Here is a 21153-nt window from a genome sequence, read left to right on the forward strand (position 1 = left end):
TCATCTCTAACACTGATGAATAAAATAATCTCTCTACTGATCTTGCTACATCAGTTTTATCTGTCTCCAACTCATTTTCCGCACTGATTGTAAATCTAGCAAAATGGAAATCTGAGCAAATCAGTTTTGCATTCAAAATTCTTTAGTTTTCATCACCAATAAAATAAAATCTGAACCTCTTACCATTATATGGATCTTTCAAACCTGGCCACTATCTAGCTCTTGAGCCTAAACTCACAGACTTTTCTTGAGCTCTCTTTTGTCGAAATATACCATGCTCTCTCATCTTCTTGACAAAATATTTGCTCTTCCCACTGCTTAAAATGTCTTTACTACAGCAACAACAATATAATTACTCTTCTTGAGACCCGAGACACATTTTCTATACACTTCATCAGTTTTCTTGAGTATTAGAAGATTAATAACAGCTTTCTCCATCTATTCCCTTCTTATGTGTAAGATTTTGCTATATACACTCAAAAGTTAATTGAATAGGGATTATTCTGGGAAGCACAACTGTACTCAATTAAAGCCTACTAATAATACTAATATTATAATCATACCTTATTCCATTTCTTTGATCAAACGCTGGTATCATTGAGGCTGGGTGTTCTGACATTAAAGCCACTAGTAACTGTAACACATCATGAATATTTTCATCCTGCATAATAAGGATCATCAATACTTATTTAGTTATAAATGTTTTCTAATGCATTGAATAAAATTATTAAAATAGAAGACCCAGACCATGTCCTACCTCATGCATTGTAAGCAGGTAATTTAATATACTCTGAAGTTCATCTTCCTTGACCCCTCGATCCTAATTTTTTAAAAAATTAATTAATTTAAATCTAAAATTAAAACTTTAATTAAAGACAGCCATCAAAATGATCATTGTAAAATAAAATATGGACAACTTAAAAGCAGTGATGCTTTAATTAAAATATGTAGATACTTCATAATTCATAGGCTATATTATTTCAAGTTAAATAAGTAAATATTTAGAAAATTGTACCTATTCTTCTAAAGTTGCTAATATTTCACTGACTTCACTATAAAAAATTATATTTTGATCGTCTAAATATATTAATATTACTATTTTCTAATCATGTATTCTTTTTTTAAAATAATGCAAATTACCATAAAACTTTACAATATTAATTGCTGTGTATTTTACCTTTATTTTCTATTTATCTTAATCTTTTAAAAATCTTAATGTGATAAAACATATGTCTTCTCAAACAGGAACACAGATCATTTTCTAAAATGAAATCTTCATGCTCAATTTTTATGTATATGTTCCTTGTCCATTTCTGCTACACCCCTTAGGATAGAGGACCTCAAAGAATATTAACACAAAGTGAAGTTCAACAAAAGTTAATACTAAGATTTACAGAATATTGAAAACAATTCATGAATTAAAGGTTGTAAAACTAATTTTACAATAATGATTTAAACTCTGCCAAAACATTCTTTTCATCTAATATACTGTAATTTTGAATTACATAAAACTGTTTTACCTTTAATATAAGCTGTTTCAGGAAAAGTAACATAAATGCCCGTAGTGATATAATTTCTTTTTGTGATGGCCGGGGACCATCTAGAATAAAACAGAAAATAAGAAGAAAAAACAAACAATAAAACACCCCTCATTATTATTACTTAATAATAAGCTTAATGCAATTATGTCATGATATTATGGAATACTTTAAGTTATATTCATTATAATTATCATATTTCTTAGTATTAATTCTGTACAATTTCAATAATAGAGAATATAAATATTATTTTCAGATTTTTGGCAATTTCAAATTTTTTACTATATGCCAGATTTGGGGGAATTACTTTTTAAAAATTATATTACTATTCATTGATAAATAAATAATATCAAGTCTTTACATGGATACATTTCCCTACTTTTATTAACTTAATAGGTTCCCTTTTCCCCCTCAAATCCAAGTTTTCCCAATATTTCTTCCACCTTCTTCTTACCTGTCTATGTTTAAAATCATTCTCCATTTTCATCCACACATTATAGAACAAACCATAGAAAAGTGACACTCTATGTAATTATTTGTTTTGAAGCTTTTTTCTTCCATGTCACTTATATACACAAAATACATATTATGATGACACTCAATAAATTCTTATGAGTCAATAAATGAAAGTAAGCATGAACAGTTACCGTGTACATATCATTTCCAATGGAACACCTAAATTTCAAAGTAACTAAGTGCAAATATTTAATTACCAATAAAAATGAGAATATGCCATGATATATATATAATATATAATATGCAGTAATGAAATTATACCTTTAAGAAACATAGCTAGAACCATGAAAGTCCTTAAACATCAAGCCTTACTTGAAGCAACCCGGATTTATATAGCTTCTGTATAAGTTTTAATCTATAATCCTTTTATGTATAATTTATAGCATCCGCTTATTCACTCCACAAATATTTATGTGTAGATTATTACACATCAAAACAAATTATCCCTTAAACAATTCATTTCATCTACTCCTGGGAAAGAAATCTCTTTCCCATTTCTACATTTGTTGCCCTACTCCTGCCAATAATGTACAAAGTACTCTTTCCCTCCTTACCAAAACTTGCTATTATTTTTGTTTTTTAAATATTTTCATTGTGAAATACAGTACACATACAAAAGACATACATTTACAACTTAATTATTATAAAATGAACACCTGTATAACCACTTTTTAGGTCAAGAAACTGAACACTGACAGCAGCTTGGCAGAGAAACCTATCAACCCTTGGTGTGTAGGCAAAGGAGCTGCGCAGAGTGGAGGGTGAGGTCCTGATTTATATCGTATGCAGATTTCTGATTTCTGTTGTGTAAATAAATACTCCCTCCATGACTGATTTCAAGTTCACGCCACCAATGGTTTGACAACCAGCTCATCAAATATCTAATAATTGGCGGTGGCACCAGCCTGCTCCAGCATACAATAAAGCCTCACCCTACCCAGCTCTCAGCTCTGAGCCACACTCCCCTTCCTGATCACATCCCCTACTCCATCTCCGTAGACAGAACACCATTATTTTAGTAATAATTTCCTTACTTTTATTTATAATTTGGCCACCACTTAATGAAATTGGACAAGTGTTATACTATCTTTGTGCATAAGTGTTTTTTATTGTTAGGATGAGGACAAAAGCTCTTCGTCATAGGATATTTTGTGAGGATTAAATGGATCAACATATGTAAAGGAATTAGAATAGTAACTGGTCCATTTTAATTGTAAGCACTCAGTATACTTACTACTGTCATATATTGATATTACACAATGTAAATAACAAAGCAGTAAAGCACAGTAAAAAATAATAAAGACTCAAGAAAATAAAAGGTATAATAAACATAAAATTGAAGATGGGGTTATCTCTACGCCTGGAAATGGGACAAATGTCTGACCAAGGATAGATATATACAGGCTTATGGTAATATTCTATTCCTTAAGCTTGGTGATACTCATACGAGGTTCATTATATTTACAAGGCACAGGGACCTGCAGAAGCAGCAGAGGCCAAGGAGACACAAGGGGCTGGAAAGAGCCAAGGAGGCAACTAAGTCTGGCAGGATCTTCAGGGTCAGGGTGAGGAGACAACAGAGGCCAGTAGTATGGTCAGTGGTAAAGAAACAATAGGGGCCAAGGAGGTGAAAAGGACCATTTTAAGTCAGAACCGAAGATGGTCAGAGCCAACTGGCAATGTCAAAGCTGAGAAGGTGATGGTGTGTGGGTAAGAATGTGGGTTTCATAAAGTAGAATAAGTAAATATATTAAATATATTAAAGATAATGGGAGCCAGATTTCTCAATATTGAAGGAAGAAAGTTGTAAAAATAATCAATTTGAGGCTAGACTGACCCACGTGGTTTCGGACTGGGATTGAAGATACTTGTGTGAACTCATGGTTATTAATACAGATAGATCAGTTTAGATGTATGCATATACATATATATGTATTTGCATTTAAGCTTATATTTCCTAGATCTGTCCAACAAGAATGCCTAGAAGCAATGATACCCAAAGAGCAATAAACACAATAAGCACACCTATCACCCAGATCTTGGTTTCTTAAAACCATATCTACAAAACAAACCAGGGCTTCTGAGATAAGGAAAATAAAAGATGAACCAAAAATATCCTACGCCAGAAAGCAAGGAAGTACAAAAAAATTATGGACGTTTGTCATAAAGACCCAAGACTCATGCGAAGGGGCTCCTATTGGCCAAATCTGGTACAACTTGAACATCAAAATAAATAAGGATACAACTCAGGGGATAGCCTCTACACTAAATCCATGCAGCCACTGTTTTTTCTTTAAGTTTCACTGGAACAAACCACAACCATTCACTTACGTACTGTCTGTGGCTGTTTTTGCAATACAGTGCAGAGCTGACCACTTGTAGTAGAGATCTATGGCTCCCTAAGCCTAAAATATTTACTGCCTGGCCCTTCGCAGAGAAAGCGTGCCAACTGTTGATACAACACCAAATTAAAGAGGAATCCATGAAATTTACACTGACACTAAGAAGTGAACAAATAAATTAGTAAATGGAGGAGAAAAACAACTTCTTCCTTACCGTAGAATTCAAACTAATAAATATCTCAGAAAATGTTGCCATTTGGCAGCCATCACAGTAAAGATCAATTCTGACAAGAGTCGTCAATGAACTAAAACCAGTGGGCAAAAGTTTGCTGAAGAACAGGATGTTTACGTAGTCTCAATGTATTTCTCCACCAAATACTTAAGATTACAGAGGAGAAAGTGGAATTTTACAGTAAAGAACCCTGGCAGACACCAAAAGTTAACATCACTAGTAAAATAATAGGACAACTCAACATCATGTGCCTCTTGTAATGATAACATTGAGACAGCATTGTTATGACTTCTGTGTCATTCCTTCTAAAAATGAAAAACCTAAATCATCATGAGCAAATATCAAATAAATGCAGATTAAAGGACATTCTAAAAAATTGTCTGTATTCTTCAAAAATGTCAAGGCCATGGAAGACAAGGAAATACTAAAATAACTATTCTAATCGAAGAATATTACGGTGACAAGGCAACTAAATGTCATGCATGATCCTCGACTGTGATTCAGGGAAGGAAGAAAGACTTTTTTTTCTAGACTGGATATTATTGGGATAATGGGTTAAATTTGAATGGGAGCTTTGTATGAGATGATAGTATTGTATTAGTGTTAATTACCTGATTTTAATGGTTGCTCTTCATTAACTCAAGAGAGTGCCCTTACCTTTTAGGAAATAAATATTAAAGTATTTAGGAGAAATAAGGCATCATACCTATAATTTATTCTCCATTTATTCAGAAAAAAATGCATATGTTTATGTACATGTTTATATTTACATAGAAATAAAATGGTAAAGTCTAAATGGTAAAATATAAAATATCGGGAAATACGGTGGGGGTATATAAGAATTCTTTGTACAATTCTTGCAACTTTTCTGTAAATTAGAAATTAATTTTTTTAAGCAGATATAAATATGTGTGAACATATGATATGTCTAGAGTAGAGAAAACTCAGTGTAATCGTAAAAACTAGGGCTCTGAGTCAGGCAGACGTGATTCAAATTTTAGTTCTGTTACTTTGTAACAACTTTCAGTTTCCTAAAATGCAAAATGGGAGTGATATTAACAATGTAGTTATATATAGATATAGCCCTATGTGTATGTGTAAATATGTCTATATATATATATATATATATAAATACATTACATGTAAATGATTAAACAACATTAACATGTAGGGTGCTTAGCATAGATTCTAACTCATGTTAAGTATTCAGTTAATTTTAGGCATTCTTAAGTCTAAAAGCAATGGGAAAAAACCATAAATGACAGAATATAAACCCGAGTGTGAATAACACAATTTTAAAAGCCCATCAGTAAAATGAAAGACAATGTAAGCTAATAAATGAATATTAGAATAGTAAAATGTCATTTTACCCTATCAAAAAGATTTTTATAAAATGGTAATTGCTATTATGAGTATGCCGAGAAAAAAGCACACTAACATACCACTGGTGAAACTGTAAGCTAGTACAACACTTCTGAAAAAATTCACAATATTTATCAGGATACCCTTTCTCAGTAACTGTAAACAAATCAAAGATGGAGGGGAATAATTATATACAAAGAAATCACTGGATTATTTATAGGATCAAAACTTTGGAAACACATAAGTGGTGTATCCTCTTAGATTACTATGTAGAGCCAAGAAAAAGAAAAGAAAATCTGAATTCTGTAAAAGAGTTAATATATTTCACATATTTATGCAATGAGAAATAGTGGAAGATCACACACCCAACTTGTAACAGTAATTACTCCTGGGGTTTGGGTTATGAACAATTTTTTTCTTCTATATTATTTTATTTTCTATAATGAGCATATAATTAGGAAAATCGGCAATATTTTTAAAACAACACAATGCACTGAAGAATTAAATTAGTTTCTACTTTACTTAGAACAAAGAATGAAGTTTGGGGAAAAAATACAAAGGAAGGCAACAATCTCAAAATGTTTAAACGACTGTATTAGAACAGACTGGCCATGAGCAATATCATTCATCTGTTTTTAATATTATGATTATATCACAACAACCATATAGGCTAAAAGGTACAATATTATTTATTTTCACCTGTCTTTATTCCGAAAACTTAATACGAAAGCTATAAGCTTCTTCTTTATCACAAAAAATTCTCAGTATACCAGTCTACTACACAAGAAAGACAATAGCTCAGTGTTAATTTCACAAGCATGCCCATCTGTTCACTATAATAGTACTTAGGATATAGAACAATCATAGTACAGACAACGTAGAAGTATTGTACTTACCTAAACCTTTGGGTGCAATGCCACTACTGTCGGCAGGATTAATGACCCAGTAGTAATATTTTAGTGTATGCATTAGCTGTAATACTGTTCCTACTCTGCGTATGGTGGTGTAAATGGTAGCAGTTCCAATAAATTCAGCAGACAAATAAGTGTATAGGGAAAGCTGAACCTAGTACAGAATATTAACAAAGCATTAAAATAAATTTAAAATGCCTCAAGTGTTTATATTATAAATATACATTCTATTCTAATTTAAACATAAATCATTAAAGGCCAAGAAAGAACCATTTATTATGAGGTGAAATATAACTATTTATTAAGTGTTATTTATATTATAAAAAGAAAATAATCTGGAATCAACACATCCTAATAAAATTTTACTAAAGGTAATCTAATAGTTATTAATAATAAAATAATTTTAAATGATTCAATAATTCCATTGAAATTATCCAATAGGAAGATTAAATTATTTAAAAGGCCAACTAGACTAAAGCCCTTAATCAGAGTACACTGCAGCAGTTCAAAGGAACAGAACCTAACATGAGCCAGCTATATCATATTTGGAAAAAAATATATATTGTTGTCATAGATCCTAAAAGTTCATGTAATTTCAAATTTTCTTACCTATTGCTACATTATCAGAATCTAGCATGTAAGTATACAGATGATAAGTTTAAACACCATGTTTAAAGAGTGAACAAACTTCAGGTCTGAGTTTTAGCACAATAATTAAAATGACAAACCATAATAAAAATTAGAACTTTAAAGTTAAGTGGGAGATTTGAAAATTATATAATGCAGCTCAAATCCATGAAAATGTCCCTCATTGATTTCTACTAGAATATAAGGAGGCTAAATTTAGGTATGCAAAATAATAAAAATTTTATGTTTATATCTAAAAAAATTTTATGTATAAATTTCTTTTAAAAAATATTTTTACATATCATGATAAAAACTCTATGTTCACAATACAAGGAATTTTCCAGTCACAATGATGACAATTATCATGATATAATTAGTTACCTGCTATTTTTTCTTTTCCTAGTCTTAATAATCAGTGTACCAGATTCTCTTTCTTGGAAAGGTATGAATCACATCTAATGACTTCAGAATGCAGTCATTACATCAAGCCTAATTTTTTTATCTTTTTAGTGTTGATTTTCAAGACTTCCCTGTACATTCTGAATGTTATTAATTGTTATTTTCTCCAACTTTTTATTTTGAAAATTTTCAAACAAAAAAGTTATGTAACTATCATAATAGATTTACCAGCTGTTAATATTTTTCCACATCTGCTTTATAGCTATTATATTACAGATATAGATGTGTAAATATATTTTGACTAACGTTTGAAAGGAAGTTGCTGACACTCAGACACTCCACCACTAAATACTTCAAAGTAAATCTCCTAAGAATAAGGACATTCTCCTACATAGAGCATAATACAATTCCTCCACTCAGTAAATTTAACATTTATGCAATACTAATATCTAATTTTCGGTTCATATTCAATGTTTTCCTCTTGCCTCGATAATTTTTGACATTGTAAAAAAACCTCCTAATCTATCATCTATTTATTGACATTGTCTCTGAAGATCATTTAACAAAATTTTTAATTTTGATATCATCAAATGCACTAATTTTCCCCCTAAAAAGAGACGTTTTGAAGGTCTTACTTAAGAACTTTTTGGCTATCCCCAAACTGCAAAGATATCTTTCAACGATTTCTCCTATTAGCTTTATAGTTTACCTCTCAAATTTAGGTCTTAAAACTAAGTGCGTTTCACCTTTGTATAGGGTAAGAAGTACAGCTTCAACAATTTTTAAGCAACCATTACTACTATCTAGTTCCAGAACTTTCTCATCACCCCATAAGAAAAAAAATTTTAACTATAGTTTCATTTATTTTAATATTTACTATTTTGATTTCTAATACTACCTAACATAACTGCTTCAAACTGACTGTGAAATAAACTGAAAAATCCAAATGCTTTCTACTGGATAGTTTAGATCCAATAACTGTAATTTATATTTATAATTTATAACATTACACTAAAATAAAATGAATGAGATAAAAATGTATACCTTTGCAGGTGTATGTATCCAGATGGCTGGGTTGAATAAAATGTGATCACAAAGCTGCTTCAGCAAAGGTGCTCCATGAGATAAACCATCAAGGTATTTTGCAAAGGATAAAAATTGTTCCAGGACAGCTCTAGTGATATGAACTCTTGATGACTAAAGAAAGCAGAAATTCAAGCTGAAAATATACAGATACAACTTTTTATACTTTCTTTGCTATTCAAAATTTAATTATATTTAGAAGCCTAAGATTTTAAGATAATTCTCTAAATGATAAGTTTGTTATTTGTGGCCCATTCTAGGACAACTATAAATAACAGCTCAGGTTGAACAATGCCACTCTCAACTCAAGCTAAAGAAATAAAGTAAGTTATGGATAAGAATGGTTTCATTCCATTTGTTTAGAAATTGACTAACAAGAAAAGATCTTAGAAAATTAAAATGGAGTAGAATTACTATCATGATAATACATACACATACACACACACACACACACACACACACACACACACACACACACACACACAAGACATTGGGAAAGAGAAGTGCTTTCACTAGCTCGAAACCAAAGTGAAAATAAATTGACCCTACCATTCCGATGAATCATTTCTTCCAAAAGATAAAAATGAGTTGCACATTGACAAATGCAATGCATCCTGCTTCACATAAAACATTCCCAACCTTTCAAATCCATAGTATTTGAAAAAGAGGATCTCACTTCCCTGGAAATACTGTCCTCCTTTGGCTTTCATGACCCTCAGATTACTCTTCAGTGTCTTTTGCTTAAAAGATGGAAACTGCTGAAGATTATTTCTTTGGTCTTCTCTTCATAAATACACTCTCCCTAGATGATATCTTATGCTTCCACGGCTTAATATAACATTATCTCTATGCTGAGTACTCTCATCTAGAATTTTCAAGTGTCATCACAGTATGTAACCTATCACCAATGGTATTTAGATAAACAACATACCTTCCAAAATTCAAACCAAACCTCCAAGCTGCACTGTCCAATACAGTAGCCACTAGCCGTAGGTGTCTACTGAGCCTTTGACATGTGGCTAGACCTAAGTGATAGGTGCTGTAAGTATGTATGCACTGGATTTTGAAGATTTAGAATGAAGAAACAATGCAAAATAACTATTACTTTTGTTGTTGTTGTTGAGTCTATGTTACAGTGATAATATTTTGGATATACTAGTTTAAATAAAATATATTATTAATATTAATTTCACCTGTTGCTTCTTACCAGAAAATTTTAAATAGCATATGAGGCTTGCATTATATTTTAATTGGACATGTTACACTAGAGTATAATCTCAGATGAAAATATTACAGAGAAAATGCTCTTCATAAAAACTAGTAATTCAAACTCAAATATCAAAAAATATATCTTCCTATGCAAATCGTTTTTTCTCGTCGGCTCTGATACTTTTTATAGTATCACCATCCACCCTGAAGAATCCCCTACACGCAACCCTAAAGCACAGGTCACATCACATCTTTATCTCTATGATCCACTGATTGAATCCAAATATCAGTATAGGATAATAAAGGTCTAAAAGGGACTAAATTCTCTTACCAATCTTACTTCCCATATGGTTTGCTTACATTCATCATGCTCTTAAAAAGGGCAACTCAATAAATTTGACCTAAACGTGCCATGCATTTTTTCCATACTTCTACATAAGGAGTAACAAACTCAAATGATTACAATATGCAGGAATTTAACAACAATGTATGAATTAGGATAGGAGACAATAAAGAGTAGTGAGGACTGCTTAAGGTACCTAAACGAAATAAAATTCAAAATTAAAAAATTTTCACTGAGTCAAACAAAGCATTTCTTTGGGCCAATTTCTCACGCACGCCAGACTGCTTCACCTGCTTTCTCTATCATGCTCCTTTAACTTGTAAAACCCTTGCATCCACTGCATTTCCCTTAAAGGTACAGCTCAATGCTTTTCATTTAGCCATTCAGAAAATATGCATGTTGAGCACTTATTGTTTGCCAGGTACTCTCCTTGGCACTGTGGAAAGAGTAGTTAAGAACACTGAAAAAAAAAACCCAAAAAACCCTGCCCACATAGAACTTACATTCTAAGAGAAGACAAGGACATACAATAAATAAACTAAAAAGGTAAAATATGTAACATGTTAAATATAACAAGTGTATGAAAAGAACATGAAGTGAATAGAAAATTTGTAGAAGGGAGGTTAAAAGAGGTTTTACTGAGAAGGTGGCATTTAAACTAGTTTGAGTAAGGCTCGCAATGATTTTCTATTAGTAGGCTATGTGTTTGACAAAACACCAGCGGTGAGTAGATCAGCAATAGTCCAAAAAAATTCAAACCAAGCCTTACAGCATAACTTTACATGAAAATTTCATAAGACGGAGGAAATGGTTCTAACAAATAACTGTTATTACAAAGGGGGAGGAGGACAAAGACAAATAAATATTTGAGTTAAAAAAAAGCAGATTGGTCACTCATTTTAAAAGAACTTTAATAAAAAATAATACTGCTTTTAGATTCTAAAATATTTTATTTTATTCATGTTTAGGGGAATAAAATTAAGAGCAATGGTTACTTAAAGCTTCAGCCATCTCCTTCACTGGTTATAATTTCACATAGCTTATCTTATACATTTTATTTTTATTCAGTAATAATGATTTCAAGAATATTATCTGATACAGTCTACTTTTATGCTTAAAACCCTGAAACAGAACAGTTAGAACCTGTTCCTAAATAGTCTTATCAGATTTTGGCCTATAAAAATTGTCATGTGTTTATAAAAACACTAAAGTAATATAAAATCAGATTGACCACTATGAACATATTCATTTGAGGAACTAATTAATAATCTGGAAACCAGTTTTAACTTTCTCCATGTTATTAAAAGATATGCTAGGGCTTCCCTGGTGGCGCAGTGGTTGAGAGTCTGCCTGCCAATGCAGGCGACACGGGTTCGGGCCCTGGTCTGGGAAGATCCCACATGCCGCGGAGCGACTGGGCCCGTGAGCCACAATTACTGAGCCTGCGCGTCTGGAGCCTGTGCTCCGCAACAAGAGAGGCCGCGATAGTGAGAGGCCTGCGCACCGCAATGAAGAGTGGCCCCCGCTTGCCACAACTAGAGAAAGCCCTCGCACAGAAACAAAGACCCAACACAATCATAAATAAATAAATAAATAAATAAATAAATAAATAAATAAATAAATAAATAAACGAACGTGAATTTCTTTAAAAAAAAAAAAGATATGCTAGAAGCATCACATGAGGCCTTCCATATTACTAAAATAAAATGTCAATTTATTTTTCATAGCAATTAATGCTGTTGTATAGCAGTTTTTAATTATAAAATTGATCTTCAGGAAACATTTTTCTAAAATTGTATTTTTTTATTAGCCCACTCAAAATCCTACCAGGCATAAAATGAATGTTCTGTTCAATAGCATGTTACCTTTACCTATAAGCACGTAGTACTTATTCCTTCTGCTTTGTGTAACTGTTATTCACATATCTTTCTTTCCTTAAATAAAAAAGGATACTATCTTATTCATCTTTTATCCATCTGGTATCTGCCATAATTCCTCAGTAAATGGTTTAACTGAATTCATGTCAAATTCAAGAATAAATTAAGAATAGAACAGATAAGATACAACACAGATTAGAAGAGGATGGAAGAAGGACATTCAATTTTGTTTTAATGTGTTTACTTTGATTGATTGCTTGAAAATATTTTTTTATTTTGAGATTTGCTTTCATTTTCTCAAGCAAAGCTATTTTAAAAACAGATATACTTGGATAATTTATAGTTATAAATCTGTAAAATGCAAGCTCTGGAATTTAAACTATATGACATTACTTTTGTATGGCAACTGAATACATAATTTGCAAGAAGTACTATATGAGGGGTGACTAAACATATTTGGAAGCATAATCTGAGAAGCTAGAAAAAACAATTGTAACATCTACTCCTGAAGTAATTAAACCGAATAAGAGCAATGGATGTTACAGAGAGAAATTGCTACTCAGTAAAAAGAGGTCTTTCCCACACTTAGAGCAGACCACAACAGAATGGATTGCCATAAATGTTCACTTTTATTACAGAAAACATTATATATACATATATATACGTATATGTGTGTGTATATATATATATATATAAAACATGCATTATATATTAAGCAAATTGTGGGAAATTATTTCAATTCGTTAGAGGTATATCATAAAGTAGTATCCATTTTGCTCCTCCCAGGACACCAAGATTGAGCTCCAAATAGCCTAATCCAATGTGAATCACTTATGTGTGTGTGTTGTTGTTGTTCGGCAGGGGCAGACAATGATTAGTTCAGATACGGAGCATAAAAATTTTCATGATAATATTAGGTTCAAAGTAGACCAAGACCTAAGCTGACCAGTCAAATTGGAGGGAAGGATCTTGTTCAATAACTGGGAGAAAGGAGCTCTCTCTCTCTACCCGGATGTGAAGGCTTATAGCACCAAGTCTGCCTGGCAACCTTGTATGACCACAAAGAATAACAGCTATAGCATAAAATCATGACTATAGGTAGCAGAACAGACATATAGAAAAAACCTGGGTCTCTGATGACATAATTGAGACTCAGAAAACCAAACCCTGAAGTCCAACTTACTGGATATGTTTTGCTGGCCGTACTGATCCACTTTCCAACCTTCCCTATCCTATTTCTGTGCTTGGGATGCTCCCTTGTCTATTGGCTTCCAGTTGGGTTTGACTAGTTAGAGACTCCAGCAGGAAATTAAAGGATAGAAAGAAAATGAAGTTTGGGGCATTCATCTCCGTGGCTTCACCCCTTCAGGTGAGTATACTATATTCCTTTCTATATTTCTTTATCAAAGACCACACTCTAGTCAGGCACACTTCTCCTATAGTTACAGTAACTTTCTATTTGAGTTATGCTAAACACTCATTCCTCTCATCTCTTCAAACTTTGCTGACTTCCCTTAACAATGCTCACAACTTGTGAAGAGCCTTTCATTAAACTCCTCTCAATAACCAAGTTTGAGTATGGCATCTGTTTCCTACCAGGACTATGACGGAAGCAGGCACACTTTTAGGTAGAAGATACAACAATAAGGTAAGAAAAAAATGTCCCTGCTTTCATGAAGCTGAGGCCTACATTCTAGTGGAAGGAGGCAGAAAATAAGTTAAAAAAAAAAAAGTCAGACTGATGCTATAAAAAATGAACAGAGTAGGGAAACAGTCACTGATGGTTACCAAAGGAGTACTATTCTACTTAGAGTGATCAAGGAAGACTTCTCTGATAAGGTGTCATAAGCAAAATCCTGAATGAAGTGTAGAATCAACCCATGTGGATATCTACAAAAAGAATTACCAAAGCAATGTGAAAAGAAAATGCAAAAGAACTGAGAAGAGCACATGCTTACTATTTTAGTTTTTAAGGGAAAGGTCTGCAAAGAGGCCTTAGAATGGTCAGTGTGGCTGCAACAGAGAAAGAAAGAATGAGAATGGTAAGGGATGATGTCAGAGGTGAGAGACATAAATTTACTTTGAGAAGGATGGACTAGTAAGATCTGGCACATTTTCAAAGGACTAGTCTGACTGCAAGCAAAAAATGGACTGTGAGTAACTCATGGTGAAAGATGATGATGGTTTGAATAAAGATGGCATCAATGGGCATAGAAAGGAGTAGAGTACTAAGTAGGAACTAGTCATTGATTTTGGATATGTTTTGATACTAAGACAACATAAGTTGCTGCCAGTATGAATTTAGTGCATGAAAAAGAAGAGTCAAAAAGAATTAACATTTTTGGTCTGAACTACTTGTTGAATGGTAATGCTAGTAACTAAGACAGAGAAGAGTAAAGGACGAAGGATTTGAAAGGAAAATCGAAAGTAACAGTTTGGATAATTTAGATCTGTGAAGCTAATTAAACATCCAAGTGGAACTGAATTCAAAGGAGAGGTTGTAGTTGGATATACACATTTGAGAATAATGAGTATTTGCAGAATAAGGAAAACTAAGGGAATAGTAAGCTCAATTAAAGTGTAAACAGAAAAGTGAAAAGGTTTCCAGGATTAAGCACCAGGACACCACAGTCTTTAGAATTTTAGAAAGAAGAGGAGGAACTACCAGGAGAGAATTAAAGGAGGCCAAGAAGGTAGGAAGAAAGCAAAGAAAGAATGCTGTCACAAAATACAATTGAAGAAAGCATTTCAAGAAGGAAAGAATGTTAAACTAAAATGTTGCTAAGTCAAATAAGATGAAGACTTGAGAATCACAAGATTTAAGAATACGAAGGCTATTAGTGACATTGATATAAGTCATTTTAAGAGAAGCATAAGGACTAGAATGGGAATGGATCTAAGACTACACAGGATTCCAGAAATAAAGAATATTTTATTTTGAAAATCCACTAATGTAACTCACTAAACTAAGAAAAAGATGTAGAAACATCATAATTATCTCAAATAATGCAGAAAAAGCATTTGATGATTAAGAGTGTGAAAAGGCAAGTCACAGAGGAAGAGATATTTGTGATACATATCCAATAAGGACTCAGATCCAGGATATATACAGAATTCCCATGAATCAATAAGAAAATGATGGACAACCCAAATGAAAAAGGGTAAATACTCTGAACAGGTATTTAGCAAAAGAGCACACCAAAAGGAAGATAAATATATGAAAACACTCAACTTAATTTGTCAACAGTGAAATGCAAATTAAGACATAAAGTGATCCACAGAATGGAAGACTATCTTTGCAAATCTTATATCTAATAAAGGTTTAGCATATAGACTAAAAATCTCCTACAACTCAATAATAAAAAGAAATACCATAGTTTTTTAAAATGGTCTTTGTAATAAACATTTCTCAAAAAAGTATACAAATAGCCAATAAGTACATGAAAAGATGCTCAACGTCATTAGACATCACAGAAATGCAAATACAAAAATGATAAACCATTTCACACCCACTAGGGATGGCTAGAATTTTAAAAAAATACAGATAATAACAGTGGTTTCCAAGGCTGTGAAAAGATTGGAAATTTCATACACTGATGACGGGAATGTAAAATGATGGAAACCTTATTATTATTTTAATGTTCTTTGTATTTGATTTGAAGACTTTTAACAATATTTCTAATTTTAAGCTAAGTTTTAAGTGTAAAAGAATTCTCACTTTAAAATTATGTTAATAAACCTTCAGTAAATCGATGAAAAGTATATTCAAGAGGTAGTTCCTGACAGCAATCTTGTCACAAAGATTGCTGACAGCAGTGTCACAAAGGTATTTCATAATATGTAATTCACGTAAAATATACTATAACATAAATCTTCTAAAAAATTTGTAATACTCTAGATATAGGAAAATAGTTTTCCATGATTAAAGAAATAAACCAAATAGCTTTAATGAAAATCTTAATAATGTAACTGAAAAAATTATAATGTAACTGAAAAAAAAATGCTGCCTATGATCGATCTACTTTATCATTCCACGATCAACAATACTTCAAGAAAGAAAAGTACTTTTTCAAAAAAAAGACAGAAGGATTTCAAATGCAGATCTGAGGTTAAAAAATTATTTCCAAAAGTCCTCTAAATTTTATTTCCCAAGAAAAAAATAAGTTTATTCCTCTTAGTAGAGGTCTCACCTCTATTATCTCTCAAATAGTTCCATTTACAGAGCAGCTGAATGTCATATGAATGTTAATGTTTAACTGATAAGGAGAGATTTGGGAGCACTAGTGATGGTGATAGCTATTTCTTAAGGAGAAAAATAATACTTTTATTTATGAAATACCACTTTACTTTTTGAAGGAAATCACATGGTATAACCGGTTGAACTCTTTTGAGACCATAATCAGAAACTCAGCACTCATTACCATAATAGTACAGTTGTGACTAAAGCAAAGAAGGTCATTAAAAAAACAGGGCACAAATGACACAGGAAAAATCATAGCCATCCAATTTGTACTGTTTACACTGTCTACTGATCAGAAAAAAACGCTACTTTAAACATTCAAATATATTAAAAGCAGGGACAAAGCAAAAACTAATGTTTCTGTTGCTATCAAATACAGAATTATTTTTACCTTATAACCGAAAAATAAAGCAAAAACAAAAAAGTAAATCCATTGAAACTAAAATTGATAAAATTTCTAAGAAACTTAGTTTGAATGTAAATATAGCAAAGAAACAATTAGAAAAAATAATTAAGAGAAAATACTTCTAATTTGAATAAAAGTAGATAAAATAATTTTTCTTTAGTTTCCACTTTTATTCAAAATTTCTTAATTATATAGATTTCTAACACCTAATTTAGTTTAATGTCTACACATACATCTAAGTACATAATATAAAAATGTTTGTGAATTAACCAAAAACATGGCCTCTGCAGTCAATGGAAAGGGAAACTATAGAAAAAAAATATAGTTAGTGATCGTCAGTGGTCCATCTGTGAAGGCTACACAATAAAACCATCAATACATTTCACTTACCTTTTCAAGCAAGTAGCCAATGACTAAAAAGCCTTTTCCACCCAGCATCTGTTCTTGCATGGCTACTGAACTTTTAAGTAGTTCAACCAGGAATGCCAAAAGAGTAGCACTGCATGTAAAGTACAGATAATTCCATTATGTAATCATCAAATATTGATCATAAACACAGTGTTCCATTTCAGTATTTTATTATTCCGAAAGGTAACAATCATATTCAGATTTAATCTCTACTTTGCTGACTAGTACATTATGCAAGAATATTTCTCACAAGAATGAAAAAACTGGTTTTATCTCCTTAAAATTAAACATTATATAGAAACATAACTGTGGAGTTTTTTTGTATTCCGAGGTAAAATATCAAAGTTTATCGTTACACATATATATTCCCTGCTTGAAGTAAATCTAACGTAAGAAACACACCCACAAATATTGCACTTCTCCATAATAAAGACTTTATCACAATATTCTTTTGAAGAACATGCTATCTTAGAGAATTTAAAATATGTTTACAACATTGCCTTGGAAGAATACACCTATTTTCTAAAATAAACTTTTCATTTAGACCTGTTTTTAAAAACAACTTATATATATGTATTTAAATATCCAGAGAAATATGCAACATGTTACTTATGTCCATATATGCCCTCAGGAAAGTTTATGAGAGCAAAGAAAATAAGATGATTTATGTCATATTGAAATAAAAAGTGGCAATCGATTACACAATGTATACACAAATACATAAAAGCACGAAGATATATGCCAGACAAACATAAAGCACTTGATATGTCTGTGGAATGAAGGAAGAAACAAAAGAAAAATAAATGATTGCATTACATTAAGCTTTCATAATGTACTACTTCACAAAATTACATGAACAATTTTCAATCAGCAGCATCGATACATGATAGCATTCCTAACAAAGAAAATATATACTCCTTCATTATATATGCTTACTGTAGTTTATAACAATAAATGACTCTAAGCCAGACTTTATCAGCATTAAAATAATATCCATTTACACTGCTTTATAATGTACCCCAAATTGTCTATTTACATTCACATAAATTTCTAAATATATTTTAAGTGCGCAAATATTCATTTATACATGAAATTAAGAAAATTTGGTAATGAGGAAAACTTGAAAATTATTAAGGCTCAAAAGGAATCTAAAGTTACTCTGTTTTCTAAAGTTACTCTAGCTCTTCAGGTTTCTATAGGATTGACAACACATTTATCTGATAATGCAGCTATTCTTGTTCAAATCAGAAATATTCTCATAAAAAGAACCAACAGCAAAATTAACATTATTATTATCGTTACAAAATTGATAGTTTAATGGATTACATGATATCAGCTAGAAAAATATAGTAATATGTAAATAAACTACTTCGTTACAAGAAATTAAAATTCAATTACATTAACTGGCCCTGTATCTTTAAGCCACAAAAAAGGAAACAGTTAACTAGTATTGCAAATCAATGATATTCTTTTACTTTGTCCTAAAGTCAAAGATGGAAATTTACAAGAAAAACACAACTACCAAAGAATCCCTTGAGATTTTTTTTTAATGTTTCTGTAAAGAACAGCTATTAAGCAATCTAATCCAATTTACATGAATTTTATCAATAGTCAAAGCCACTACACAAATAATTGCTTAAGCACTGATACACATAATACATCTGCCTAAGTGTTTGAAAAGAATAAAGAAAACTATTGCATAGAGATTACACAATTTCCTAATCTGTTCATGGAATTCTTACCTACACCTGAGTTAGTGATTTAGGGGGAAAGATGACTAAGACTCCTAAACATCAGCACTGCCAAAAAGAAAAAAGAAAGACTAGAAATGCCTCACTATGGTTCCTATGGTCCATGAAAAAAATGCAAAAAAGTATTTCTTACAATAAATCACCCTCCTATATAGAACCATACAAAATTACAAAGATGCCATGGATTTTCTTATTCTTTTATGTCAGAAGGACTACTCTTTCTCAAACATCTAATGAATTAACTCAGACTTGTAAACACAGTGGAGTTCCATTACAAAATCAGAAATATTAATTTTATTATTCCAAAATATTAACACAAGACTACCCATATGTTAATTTCACTTCAATTTTAACTATGACAACAATTGAAAACTCAAATGCATTCACTAACAAAAGTATTTTTAATTTATACCTAAAACCCAACGCAATAGCAATACTACATCTTTTCAAAAAATCTTTAAAATAGGTATATTTGACATGGTGGACTTAATAGTAAATAGATGGCCATCTTCGAAGAGGTACATTGTCAAACATAATTTAACAAACTTACCAGTAACTAAAATGCATCGGATTGCTTCAGGGCTCACAATTAACTTGCAAAATTCTGTGTACTGCCATACAAAATTTCTCTCCATTCTTGCCTATTTCCAACTCCCCTAGATACAAAGGCAAATATAAAGGATACTTCAGCCCATTCCTATATCTCCTACATACCACTTCCTGTCTAGACACATCAGTTCATCTGTAGAGGATCTAAATATACAGGATAAACCAAAAAGCAAGTATCTGTGTCAGCCAAAACTAGTATACACAACACAGAACATTCTTTTGAAAAGTATAGCAATACCCAGAAACAGATTTTCACAGGAATATTTTACTTGATAGACAAAAAGTAAACTGGTTTTTACCTCATAAAGTCAAATTGCTAAACTTTTCAATAGACAGTACTATAACGTATGTTCTGTAAGTAGCAATTCTACTTCAGGAATGGTTAAGGGTTTTTAATTCTGTCTCCTTTTACGGAAAATGACACTAATAAACTATAGGGTTATTTCTTCAAAATAATTACCATCTTCCGATTCTTTAATGAGCTTTAATTAAATTAGGAAACATTTATTTCAAATATCACACTAGTAAAGGGCTATACCTTAAGAAAAATGAAGGAAATAATACAACAATACCTCTAATGACTTAGCATATTAATAATCTCTCCAGAGCTTTCTGGTCCACATTATTAAAGAATTACCACAATAGTCTTGGCCCACAAATACCGGATAATATTTAACAACTACGTATAAACATGACTCATTTTTCTTCCTAATGAAAAAATACGTACTACCTTTAGGAGCCATTAAAATTTATGTAAATATAGATTTTGACGTGATTTTAATATAACTATCCATTTCAACTTGTCCTTTATTTATTTTTTAAAAATAACTGACATAGATAACTCATGTAATATGATCCCAAAACTTGTATTATCTTTGAGGGATTTTATTAAAGATGCAATATATCATAAAGATAGACTTAATTTATAACTGAAATTATTAAGATTTAATATATAACCCAAGTTCAGTTCAAAGGCAGTTCTTAGGGTACAGGAAACTGGCTTTTCAATTTGCGTTGTACGGAAACAAAGCACCTCAGCTAGATGGGCTGTTTAAATATATTAAGAAGAATGGAATTAATAATGTAAAACTTAAAGATTCCCTCTGAAATTCAACACCTCATCCACTTACACAAGGGTGTTTTTACTCTCTTAAGAAACACTACAGGCAAAATAATTGTCAGAATAAATTCAGAAGTAGATTAAGTTCCAATAAGATTTAAGGTACCAGTAACGGGGGAAATTCTTTTGACTTTTTCATAAAGTTTCATCTCTTATGTAGCCTAATTTAGTATTGAGAAA

The 21153-nt window shown here is 31.5% G+C and overlaps 1 protein-coding gene across 8 annotated transcripts in view; it reads right to left on the reverse strand.

Moving 5' to 3' along the window:
* NBEA (neurobeachin) overlaps window positions 1-21153 on the reverse strand; it is a 610070-nt gene that overhangs the window by 461802 nt on the left and 127115 nt on the right. For 7 of the 8 annotated variants that reach the window (XM_082435483.1, XM_082435487.1, XM_082435484.1 and 4 more), the window contains exons 11-16: window positions 17476-17584; window positions 8972-9124; window positions 6887-7055; window positions 1521-1600; window positions 758-820; window positions 564-661 (exon numbers count right to left, since the gene is read on the reverse strand). In XM_082435483.1, coding sequence (XP_082291609.1) covers window positions 564-661; window positions 758-820; window positions 1521-1600; window positions 6887-7055; window positions 8972-9124; window positions 17476-17584 — 672 coding nt within the window. Of the gene's footprint in view, window positions 1-563; window positions 662-757; window positions 821-1520; window positions 1601-6886; window positions 7056-8971; window positions 9125-17475; window positions 19901-21153 lie in introns of all 8 variants that reach the window. The other variant, XM_082435488.1, reaches the window with a different exon arrangement.

This window comes from Balaenoptera physalus, assembly GCF_965194825.1.
Source record: "Balaenoptera physalus genome assembly, chromosome: 18".
NCBI classification, from domain to species: Eukaryota; Metazoa; Chordata; class Mammalia; order Artiodactyla; family Balaenopteridae; genus Balaenoptera; species Balaenoptera physalus.